The sequence below is a fragment of the Scedosporium apiospermum genome (assembly GCF_000732125.1).
Source record: "Scedosporium apiospermum strain IHEM 14462 chromosome Unknown SEQ_SAPIO_0102, whole genome shotgun sequence".
Taxonomy (NCBI): Eukaryota; Fungi; Ascomycota; class Sordariomycetes; order Microascales; family Microascaceae; genus Scedosporium; species Scedosporium apiospermum.
This window is the reverse complement of record NW_015971803.1, coordinates 1-12002: the sequence shown is the minus strand read 5'-3', so window position 1 is coordinate 12002 and position 12002 is coordinate 1. Positions and strand designations below refer to the sequence as shown.

The 12002-nt window shown below is 41.7% G+C and overlaps 1 protein-coding gene and 1 pseudogene across 1 annotated transcript; both read left to right on the top strand.

Moving 5' to 3' along the window:
• Window positions 1-4284: 4284 nt before the first annotated feature.
• SAPIO_CDS6291 lies at window positions 4285-5829 on the top strand (annotated as a pseudogene; the record flags this gene model as incomplete).
• Window positions 5830-7674: 1845 nt separating this feature from the next.
• SAPIO_CDS6290 (uncharacterized protein) lies at window positions 7675-8892 on the top strand (the record flags this gene model as incomplete). Its single annotated transcript, XM_016788432.1, has 6 exons — window positions 7675-7861; window positions 8087-8171; window positions 8291-8328; window positions 8389-8406; window positions 8473-8548; window positions 8610-8892. The coding sequence occupies 6 exons, from the start codon at window positions 7675-7677 to the stop codon at window positions 8890-8892; spliced, it is 687 nt and encodes a 228-aa protein (XP_016641866.1).
• Between the last annotated feature and the right edge of the window lie 3110 nt (window positions 8893-12002).

Sequence of the window (12002 nt, the reverse complement as noted above, 5' to 3'; positions counted from 1 at the left end):
TGAATGTAGAGAAGAAAGGGTGCTCCCTTCTCCTGCTCCTACCCCGATTCTTTTTCCAGCTGTACTCTGATACTGGAGCGTGTCCCTCCCCCCACTATTTGCAAACGTCTTTCTTTTTATCTCTACACCTATTGATCAGCGATGGCTCTTTCTATCGCAGTAATTAAGATCGGGACGGAGAATGAGAAGCAGAGCTCGTCATTAATCAACTAGACTTTCGAAACTTCAAAACTTGCTATGTTCCTCCTCAGAATGAACATCAGTCGTACGTGGATCGGAGGTAGACCGTTCTCACGCCGCACGCACCAACCTTGATGCCGAATCTCTTCATACCTGCCGCTGAAGCAGCCGAATTTTTCATATTAAAGGAAATCGAAAGCACAAGATAGATAATGGAGAGAGAAAATACTTATCTGTGCCCCTTGCCACGAAGATTCTAAATGTATTCTAGATATCTTTAAGCGAGCCTCTCAAGTTCGGTCCACGGAGCATGAGCAACACGAGTCTGCCTTTCCCGTGCGTTTGAATAGTATGTCGAAATAGCCGAGCCGGTGTCCAAGTCGAGAGCCGGTGGCCAAGTCGTAGAGCGGGTGTCTTGGTTGCACAGCCGGTTTCACGACTATCGGAAACGAGTGTGTTTCCGCCTCGCCTGCACTAGCCCGATTGAGATATGGTGCAGCATTGTGAGGTTCGACCAGGGAGCCAACCGGCCCGGTGACCGGGTAAAATATCGGGCTAGCTCCCCCCAGGACGTACTACAGTCATGGGGTTAATTGGCACATTGTTGTCTTGCGACTGACTTTATCTCCCGATTTAGGTTGGTCTCGGTGGCAGAAAAAAAATCCTGGGTCGGGGTAGTAATTATAGGAGAGACAAGCAAGTTTGAACGAGCAATCAAGATCCTCTCCACTACAGCCGTCCCGCTTGCCTCACCTTCCAGAGCTGCACGACTTCAATTGACCGTCTTTTCTTTGTCCTTTCCCCCTTGTGTGATTATAACTAAGCTCGCGGATTTCAAAACCCTATTTCGACATTCATAGGACCACAATTGACTGGGGAACAAGAATTCTCAATAACCTCCAACCTCTATTAAAAACTAGCAATGTGAATTTCAGCGGGAGAAGCTGCTTCTAGGATATACAGTCATATAGTTAAAAATTAGAGAATCGATAAATATATGAACTTTAAAAGATTAGCTCTTTAATCGAGTTGCACCCTTCGTCTTGATGATTAAAGGTTATACTTAGAAAATAAATGAGTTTATATATACATCTCTATTAGGTCTACATTTATCTTTCAAGTAGCTTGTAAATATAATAGAGTAAAAGAAAGCATTATTGTTAGATATATGCTCTGCGGCTAGCTAACCTGAGTGTATTATAAAACATTCTACTTTCCCACAGCATATCGCTAGAGCATAATGACGCCACAACGGATGTTGAGATCAGACAATATTGGGGAGATGCTTTGTCCGCAAGTCTAAACTGTGGCCGGTTAGGTATATATCTAGGTAAGTTCAATTGTTATTTCTCAACTCTCCGCATCTTGTATCTCTATCTCCAGCAACGCGAAGAACTTGTCGATCAGCTAATAAACCAACTCAGCTTCCACGACTCCGTCCTGCCAAGTAAATCCAAGGCCAAGCCTCCCGTCTCTGCCAGTCGCCACACTCAATTTGATAGCGCCGGAGCAGGCACTAGCGCTCTGACTAAATAACAGGCTCTCGATCTCACAACCAACGGTTTCTCCCTCCTCCCGCGGTGCCAACGCGCCAACGTTGCTAAGTTCCCAAGCGGCCGGCCTTCACTTCCCGAGTTTGCTCCGAAACCATGCAGCCATGTCGGGCACGTGGCGCAAATATCCCACGGCCATATCGGCCCCATTCCCTTTAACAGCGTCATTATCGTAATCTTCGTCTTCTTCGCATTATCCTATACCGAGTCCTCGAACCGACTGTAGCTCTGGCTGAAAGAACCAACCCAGGACCCCATATCTCGACGGGCCACATGTGGCGAGAGGAAGTGGCGTAACGAAACGGCGCAATCACCTTGCACTCTTGTATAACAGTCAGGCAAAATGTGAAACAAAGCAGATGCGAAAAGGGCCATAAGGGCGGAGGTAACAGACACCCCCTTCCTCTTGGATAAGGTTTGGAATGCTATTGTCGTCTGTCTCGGAAGGAAGTGTGAATTGAAGCGAGTCTTTACCGGCAGAAACTGTAGAGTTCCGGACCAGACATTGTCGGGTATGCGCATTGGGTCTCTTTGAGTTTCTAAAAATCCGGGCCTGAGTAGAAGCGGGCATACTGACTCCAGCGTTGGAGTAAGCGGTAGCGTGGGAGTCACCACAATGGGCGATATGAGCGGGCTAGTCTGGAAGCCTAGAGTACTCTCTAAATCCTTGAGGAAAATGATTGCGCTCTTAGTATCAGCGATAGAATGATGGAAGACAAAAGAGAGGGCGAAAGTCGAGCTATCAATAGCCTGTGTGACGACATGAACTCGCCAGAGCGGAAGGAAAGGGCTTTCGAGTCTGAAGGGAAGGTTGTGCTGCTCCTGTAGAATTGTATCTAGGTCGGGCTTATCGTCCTGCGTGACGATAGATCGATGCTACATAGTCGGACGAAGCGCGGGGCTGACGTTTCAACGTCTGTAATAACGGCCGAGAGTGAAGGATGCCTCTGAATTATCACGGCGAGGCTAGAGTATAACGCATCTCGAAGGCGTTTAGTGGAGTGGCGCTTATAAGTCGCCGTCACACAAACGTTAAGGTAGATACCTAGATTACTTCGGGTGCTTGAGTATTGCTCCAATAGGCCTATTGATTGTCAGCTTATTCCAGAGGTTGGATGTATCCCTGTACAAATCAGTTGGCGGCTCACTTAGAGGGCGCAGTATTACAGGGTGCTCTGCCTGAGCCATGATGGAATGCAAGGAGATCAGTTGATTTGTTAGAGGAATCTGGCAGGAGGACCAATTTCTATTATACATCGATAATACCTGACGGCCCGGGGGAATTTAGGTTTGGCAACCGGTTAGCACACTGCGGTCCGGTTCATTGCCGAGCCGGTGTTCCGGGTGTTCCGTAGACCGGCATTGTCACGGCTGAACCTTTATTACTTTGCAAAGTGCACAAGGCCAAAGGCGGTGACATAGTAGCTGCAAGGAAAAGAAACGACATCTGCGGACACCTGTGCGTCAGATTTCCATGGTCCACCCAATCAACTCTTTCTGCCGCATGGCCTGGTGGATTGGAAATTTCCGAATCGGAGGGCGTTACATCGCCATCTTGAGACGGTGGCACCTGAAAGGGAACCGTCTTTGTCATCCGGGGTGCGCGGCGAAGGGTGTTTGTCCTATTTCGGGTAGTCCCACCACTAACCTTTTACAGTCTAAGGACAGCTGTGCAGTGGCTATATAAGACTACTTACAGTCAATTGGCGCTGGTCGCGACACTTGGAGTATCTTTTTGTAGTCAAATGGTCTAGCTGTAAGTAGATCATACAAGACACACAGCCGCCTCCGTCGGACCGCAGAACACAGGGCCATTTGGCCTTGAAACAGCTCATGCAAGCCTGGCCGTACTGGGCTGAGTGGGTGATTGTTCATTTCTCCATCGAGTGTCCAGGATCTGGGGTCTGAAAAGTAAGAAGAGGTATCTGAGGGACGTGATATTGAAACCTGGTTAAGGGACAATTAGGGACGAAAAAATTATTCCCGAACGGATATTTCTAGCGGTGTGGTTTTCAGCCTAGAATTCCGGGGGGTAATTCTTCTGACAATGAAACCTACTAAGTAATTTAATTAAAGTAGGATTTAAGGACAAACGGCATCCTGTCCATAACCACGCGGCCCGACAATAGTTTGTGAGCCGTACGAGTCATTAATATATCATTAAATCCCCATCGACGAGCCTCATTTTTATATTCCTTTACGAAATACAACGATCACATTAAAATGAATCAGTTAATTCTCTACACACATTACATGATTACATGCACGGTTCACAGCGCCGCGGCCATCAATGAAATTGATTTAGGCACCTCTCTTGATCAGTCGTGCACTGGGAAGAGCATTGAACTGCAAGTAGGATGGGAGGGCTCGCGATTCGGCATTGGGAGAAAGAGCGGGGTTGTTTAGCCCCCTTTAAATAAACATCGAAGAAAAGAGTTCGAGACGCTATGAAAAGAGGAGGGCGTCTCAACCTCGCATCACACCCCACACCAGAAGACCTGGGATTATGTCAAATCATTTCCAAATTCCATCTCAGATAGCGCCGTTGACAATGGATACATTGCCCACTGAGATATGCGACCACATCGCCTGCCTCTTATATACCCCAAGGGAAAGCTTGGGACTCCTAGACGAAGATCGAAGAGGGAAGCATCAGCGTATCGCTCATCTGTCCGTTCTCTCTCGGCGGTGGCAACCGATCATAGAGCAGAGAGTTTTCCAAACGCTAAACATCACCAGTAGCGATATCATTGATCTTGGCCGCATCGTGTTCGGCAAGCGCAGGCAGTTTCTCACAAGTCTAAACGTTCTTATCTATCTCACCGAATATAAGCGAGAGATGTGTTTTAAGTATGAGAGCGATGGGGAGAGGCAGGTCGATAACGAGTTGGCCGTGGCTCAGCTCAGACGTCTTTTTACACTTTTAAGCACGTGGGACGCTGGTTCCGGGCTGGTTCTATGCCTGGGCTTCTCTTCGCCATCGGACCTTCGCTTTCGCGCCATCAATGAGCGGCCATTTGAGCACCTCGAACGAAAGAGGTACCAGAATTCGTTCATCACAATCCGTCGAACCTCTCAGCTCCCCGAGGTGAAATGTGTCACTCAGTTCTCCCCAAGCTCACTCGCCACCCGCGACATGGACCTTTGCAGCCATCTTACCCTAACTCATTGCTTCCCTCGAGCGACCTCTGTAAGCTGGAGTACCCGCGATCCTGGAATACTTCACCTGCTTCGCCGGGAAATCCGCGGCGGATTGGTGGATGGAGCGGAAGGCTATTCTTCGAAACTGCCTGCATTCGTGGACAAGTTTTATGTTTCTTTCGAGGCCCCAGACTTCTGGGATAAAGACCGCCTGCCGAATCTCATTAGCCCTTATTCTTACGATAGGACCAGTGCAACCTTGCGTAAGTTATCCGTAAGCACTAAGACCTTCCAATACGAGGGTATAGCGGATTCAACCTTGTTCTGGCCAGCACCCGAGGAGAAGGCACCGGCACCATTTTGGTCTCACCTTACTGACCTCGACATCGAACTCTCGTGTCAATCCCCTTCCGGAAGGTGGTATTTTACGACTTTGGACGAGACAAATCCTTTCCACAGTCCTGAGAGCGAGATACCCCTCCCTGCGGATTCTATGCACCTTGCTCCTGGCTACGGATCTGCCGTCGAGACCGAGGAGGCAGTGGAGTACGAGGACGCCATCATCGAACTTGAGAGGGAAATGGACCTCCATGAGGGCCGTGAATGGTTCAGGACATTTCCTAATGAAGACGTCATCGGCCCCGTACTTGAATCATTCTCTAAAGCCCTCGCGCAAATGCCGGTGCTCACGCGTGCCAATCTACGGTTCTGTAGGCAGGGAAATGGAAATTACATGTTTCTCGCATACGGGGCCCCAGGTCACGAGGCCGACTATGAGGTCGAGCCTGAAGGAGGGGAGCTTCCGATAACAGCCCCGCGACTCGCAGTGTTTTCATGGGACTGGAGGATGGATGAGGGATTAAAAGACAGCTTTCAAAAGGCAGTGCTCGAAATACACGGACAGGAAGTCGTGGTGGCATATCTACCATCTCTCTATGAAGATGACGTTGACTAATTTGATATATTATTATATGTTGTCTGAATGGACGTACGTCTGAGTTGGAAGCCCCCTAAAACGTGTTTGGCCAAATGAATAGCTTATATCTCTTGCATTCTGCCACCAAAGCGTCAATCTTATCTATTAATGCCTTTAAAGCCTTGCCCGCATCGTTATCTGCCTTTGCTACCTTTCTGCTGTCTTCAGTTCCGTAGTTCTTCTTCAAGTCGATGTACCCATGTAGATCTTGGCCTTCATCAGCGACTCTTCGGCTTTTCCTTTCATGAAAGCGTTCAGCACCGGGCCGTTCATGATCACTGAGGCTGCTGTAGAGAAGAAAAAAAGCCTAGTGCACGTCGCACTTAGCGAAGGTGCTAGCCTCGTCTACGGACACGTGAATGCTGCCAACTCCACGAAGACCACCTAGACTCTGATTACCGTCGGCAATGTAACTCCAAACATGAATCTCTCCAAGATGGAGTCCTCCTGCCTTACCGTTTCTCTCATCAGTTTCGAAAACGAGAAGGAGGCCCTCCCTATTGAAAGTGATACAGCATATGGACTCAGCTCCGTCGTCTTCTCCTGGGACTTGGGGGGCCCCTTGCAATCGCAAAACAGATCGACACAGGTGCCGTCCACATCAAAACGGAATGAGGATTCATCACGAACCCGCATTACCCCAAGGTGGAGCCAAATGCGGTGGTTTTAGGCGGTTTAATGCAGGATTGGACAAGTGGCTCCGGAATAAATGCATCACTTTTGACATGACCACAGAGTTGTATTGGTATTTGCAGCACATTAGCACGTATCGGTACAAAGGCCAATGTTCCTCTGGGAGAGTCTAGACGGATAAGATCTGGCCTGGGGGGTTGCTGTCGGAGCTCAATTTGTGAGGGATAGGTGGCATGGATGGAATGGGTGTACGGAAACTGTAGCCTGGATGATACGTGACGGTTCTTTGCATGTAGAGTATAGTATACCCTCCGATCCAATGGAGAGAAGCTTCTTTGTTAAGCTTTTCGACCTATTTAGTATACGAGCTTCGCGTGCAACCCCGATCTCCCATGGTTGGATCATGTCCCAGCTACAATCACCCGCTCGGAAACGGAAAGCAAGAGCGACCATCTTTGGGAGTTTCCCCGCTCCAGCGTTGCACTGAAGCATGCTTCACTAATCCTTACAGGGGGTTGTTTTGCGATAAATCACCGTCCCCGGAACTAGAGTTCGGAAACCTCATTGGTTTCCGAGCCCTACTCGGAACGGAACCGAAGCACGCTTAGCATTAAACCAAGTACAACCTCTCTTGGGCCCTGGACGCGTCAACACTCTCCCGACCACATGGGATACCCCTGTAAGCAGATTCGAGCTGTTAGAAACCAATACCTCGGGTAAATATGACTCTTGGATCATGATGGCATGACGAGCTGGGATACCGGCCAGTTTTATTAAATGACCACATGCCACATTTGGAGAGTCCATTTCCATAAAGAGATCTCAACAGGTGTAAAATAGTGCGGGAAAAATCCTACGGGAGGCGAACATCTTACATCTCGTGCTATCAACGAGACCCAAGCTCCTCAAGCGAGGCCTGCAAGCTTCGATGGTTGGCCTCGGTTCTCTAATATGGGGTTCCCCGCCTTTTACCCCAGATTGTTCTCTAGGCATGGCCCACTACTACCCCAGGATTTCGGGGTGGTGGCCACTAGTGCATTTGTGGGGGATCGTCCGGCAAAGTTGTGTAGTTCCAAGTCCTAGACTCCCACAACATCTAGTATATAATGATAAGCTTGTTGCCGGCCATGCCTTCCAAAAGCTGCATTCCTAAAGACCCAACAATCTCACTTGACTACACACTATCACAACATGTCTTCTCAACCGTTAGATAAGGTCGATGTCGGTGTTGATTCGAAGCATGTCGAGAGTGCCTCCGGATCCATGCTTGTCATCGACGCGGAGACCGAGAAGAAGCTCCTGCGGAAATGCGACCTGCATCTATTGCCGCCTTTGATAGTAATCTTTTTTCTCTCATTCATGGATCGCACTAACATTGGTTTGTTTTCCTGCTCCCAGCCTACGTCTAGACGACCTGGGCCAGAATTATCGCTAAACGTCGCGTTGTCTAGGAAATGCGAGAATTCAAGGCATGACTGGCGACTTGAAAATGACAGGATCTGATTACAATATCGCCTTATTTGTTTTCTTCATTCCAGTATGCCCATCCAGAATCCCAATACATGATCAAGAGGAACACTACGTCTTAACCCTGATATTTTAGTACATTTTATTCGAAGTTCCATCGAATCTCGTTATCAAACGCTTGCCGCCCTCTATATGGCTGAGCTCAATCACTACTTTATGGGGTTTGTGAAGTGCCTCATTTCACAATGATACGGATGAATAGATGCTCATTCTGCACCTCAGGAATCTCCACCGTCGGCATGGGACTCGTTAAAAATAATAACGGTTTAATCGCATGCAGGGTTCTGTTGGGAATTTTCGAAGCCGGCATTGTCCCAGGTGAGTCCTCAGGAGCTTCAGTTTCGCGTCTGCATGCTGACGGCGACGCGTTTCGCCCAGGTTGTATCTACCTGATTAGTATGTACTACAAACGATACGAAGTACAGTGGCGCATGTCGCTATTCTTTTGTGGAAGTATTACAGCTGGCGCCTTCTCCGGTCTATTGGCTTTCGCTATTGCGAACATGTCTGGGGTTGGCGGATACGAGGCGTGGCGTTGGTTAGTTCGGTATTCCTTTCTCACATCACCGGCCATCCAGCTCACGGGAATCTTTGCTTAGGATTTTCATTCTCGAAGGCATTCTGACGGCTATTGTTGGTGTTGTATCAAAGTGGTGGATCCCAGATTGGCCTGAGACTGCTCACTTCCTCAGCGAAGAGGAGAGAGCTTTGCTTGTCAGCCGCATTGCGCAGGATGTCGGAGAAGCGAGAATGGACCACCTCAACAAGCATGCCGCGAAACGCATCACCAAGGACTGGAAGATTTATCTTGGTACTATGGCATACTTCGGTGTGGTGAATACCGGCTATGCGGGTTCGGTAGGCTGCCCTCTCCCTGATTAATGCTCCATCAAATCCTCGTTTCGATTGCCGGCATCGCTAATACCTGCAAGTTCTTTATCCCGACCATCCTCAACGAAATGGGCTTCAAAGCCGAAGAAGCTCAAGTCCGAACCATTCCTGTGTATGTTGTGGCAACTGCAACTTGTCTTGCGGGCGCATATCTAGCCGATCGTGTGCGGCACCGCTATTCCTTCACCATGGTTGGCATTATCATAGCGACCGTGGGTTACATTCTCCTCCTCACTCAAGAACGACTTACAGTGGCGGTAAAGTACTTCGCCTTGTTTCTAATCGTGTCCGGAGGCTACATCACTCAACCACTGGTTCTTGGTTGGTTATCGAACATGGAGAGTGGTCATTACAAGCGATCGGTATCATCAGCGGTACAAATTGGCGTGGGAAATTTAGGAGGCATTGTGGCTTCAAATATATTCCTGGAGTATCAGAAGCCGTTATATCCGATCGGCCTTGGAGTCAGCTTAGGCATGATGTGGCTTTGTGGTCTGAGCTGTACAATCCTCTATCTCGGCGCCGTAAGAGAAAATCGGAAGAGGGACAGGGGCGAGAGAGATTGGAGGCTGCAGGAGCCGGACGCGGATAATTTGGGGGATGACCACCCACATTGGCGATATACAACCTAAATACGAAGTAGTATAGGCTTTTTCTAGGGTTTAATAAGGGGGTCTGTGTACTACTACTAGGAGGACTATATCTCTACTTTTTTTTATTACTCGAAGGTTCTAAGTTAGACCCCCTACTTGTCGTCACCCCCCCCTTTTCATCACCCTTTTCCTATACAAAACAGCGATTTACAGGGGTCTATATCTCTACTAATTCTATATATATAATAATAAAATTTTGTATATAGCTTCTTTTTATAGTTATTAGTAAGGAAAAAAATATAAAGTTGAAATTTTGTAAAAGCCTATTATATTATAGATAGTTAAAAAATAGATTTTAAAATCTTATATAATTATATATAAATTAAAATTAACTATAACTAAAGTAATATAAAATATTATATAATTAAAAAATATTTATTTAATTTTATAGAAAATTAGCTTTTAAAAGATATTATTTACTATTTTATAAGTATTTTTAAACTTAAGTATTATAGTAATTACTTTTCTCTATATAAAATTAACTAAGGAAAAAGATTACTTTTAAAACTAAATATTAAAAAAATATTATAGCTTAGAAAATAATATCTTTTAAAAGCTAATTTTCTATAAAATTAAATAAATATTTTTTAATTATATAATATTTTATATTACTTTAGTTATAGTTAGTTTTAGTTTATATATAATTATATAGGATTTTAAAATCTGTTCTTTAACTATCTATAACATAACAAGCTTTTATAAAATTTCAACTTTATATTTTTTTCCTTACTAATAACTATAAAAAGAAGCTATATACAAAATTTTATTATTATATATATAGAATTAGTAGAGATATAGACCCCTACAAATCGCTATTTTGTATAGGAAAAGGGTAATAAAAAGGGGGGGGTAATAACAAGTAGGGGGTCTAACTTATTAGATAATAAGATAGAGTAGTACAGCCTACCTGAAATATTATAAGAAATAAAAAAAGAAATAGTTAATTAAATAATTAAAAATAGGTCTTAGAAGAAGTATTATAGTTCTTTTAGTAGAAATAGTAATAAGATATTAAAATAGCTAATTAATAGAAATAAAGCTATTTTATAATTATAAGAAGTTTTTAAATAAAAAGAAGCTAGAGATTATAAAAGTATTAAATAGGAGATATTATAAGGGTTTAGTTAAATAGTATTATTTAATAGAAGCTTATTATATAAGAAAGTTTTAATAAGGAAAAGAAAGGAAGAAAATAGAATATAGTTAGAATCTAGTTAGAGAGAGGTTTTTTATTAGAAATCAATTATTAGAGGTAATATTTAGTAAGAGTTAGTTAGCTTAAATATCTATTAAAGCTTTTTAATAGTATAGCTTATTATAGATATTTAGATATATAAAATAATAGAAAAATTATTTAAAGTTATTATATAAAATAATCTAGGAAAAATAATAATAATAAAGCTAATTAAAAAAAGAATTAATAATTATTATATTTAAAAAATTTAAAAAACTTATTAAAAAATATATTTTTAAGAAAAAAAAAGAAAAAAATAATTATAATTTTAAATTATAATTAAAAAATATATTTTTTACCTTTTTATATTTATAAAATCTTAAAAAATATTTTTTTATTAATATTTTCTTTTTTATTATTATAATAATATAATTTTATAAATAAAAAAAAATTAAAATTTTTAATATTATATTAAAATAAAAAGTAATAATAATAAAAATATAAATTTTAAATATTTTTAAATAATATATATTTTAAATTTTAAATTTAAAAATTATAATAATTTTTAAAATTATTATTTATTAAATAGTTTTTTAAATTAAAATAAATTTAAATTATAATTAGTAAATATAACTAAATTTAGACTTAAAAAAAAAGTAACTTTAGAAAAGATTTTTAATTATATTTTAAATATTATTTAATAGTAATTATAATATAATTATAAAGCCGGGCCTACTTAAAATATTATTATATAAATAACTTTTCTAATATTATTAGTTTTATTTAAGCTAGCTTACTAATTAATTAAAAATTTTTAATTTTAAATAATTTTAAATTTCTTTAATAATTTTAAATATTTTAAATAAAAATATTTAAAATTTAAGTTTATAATATATATTATATATATATATAATTTTTTCTAATTATAATTTACTTTCTCTTTTTATAAATTATATTTTATTTTTAAAATAATTATATTAATATCTAAAAAGAAAATCTAAAGAAAATTATTAGATATTATTATTATACTATTTTAAATAATATATAATTATAAATTTAATAATAACTTTATATTATTATATATAAAAATAAATACTCTTATATTTATTTACTAAAAAAGAAATAATAAAAGGAAAATAATTATTTAGGTATTAAATTAAGGTTAAAAGAATTTAAAATTATAAAAGTCTATTTTAAAATTAAAAAAGTCTCATAATCTAAAGTTAAAGAAATCTTATATTCTAAGTTTAAAGAAATCTTATATTTTAGGGTTA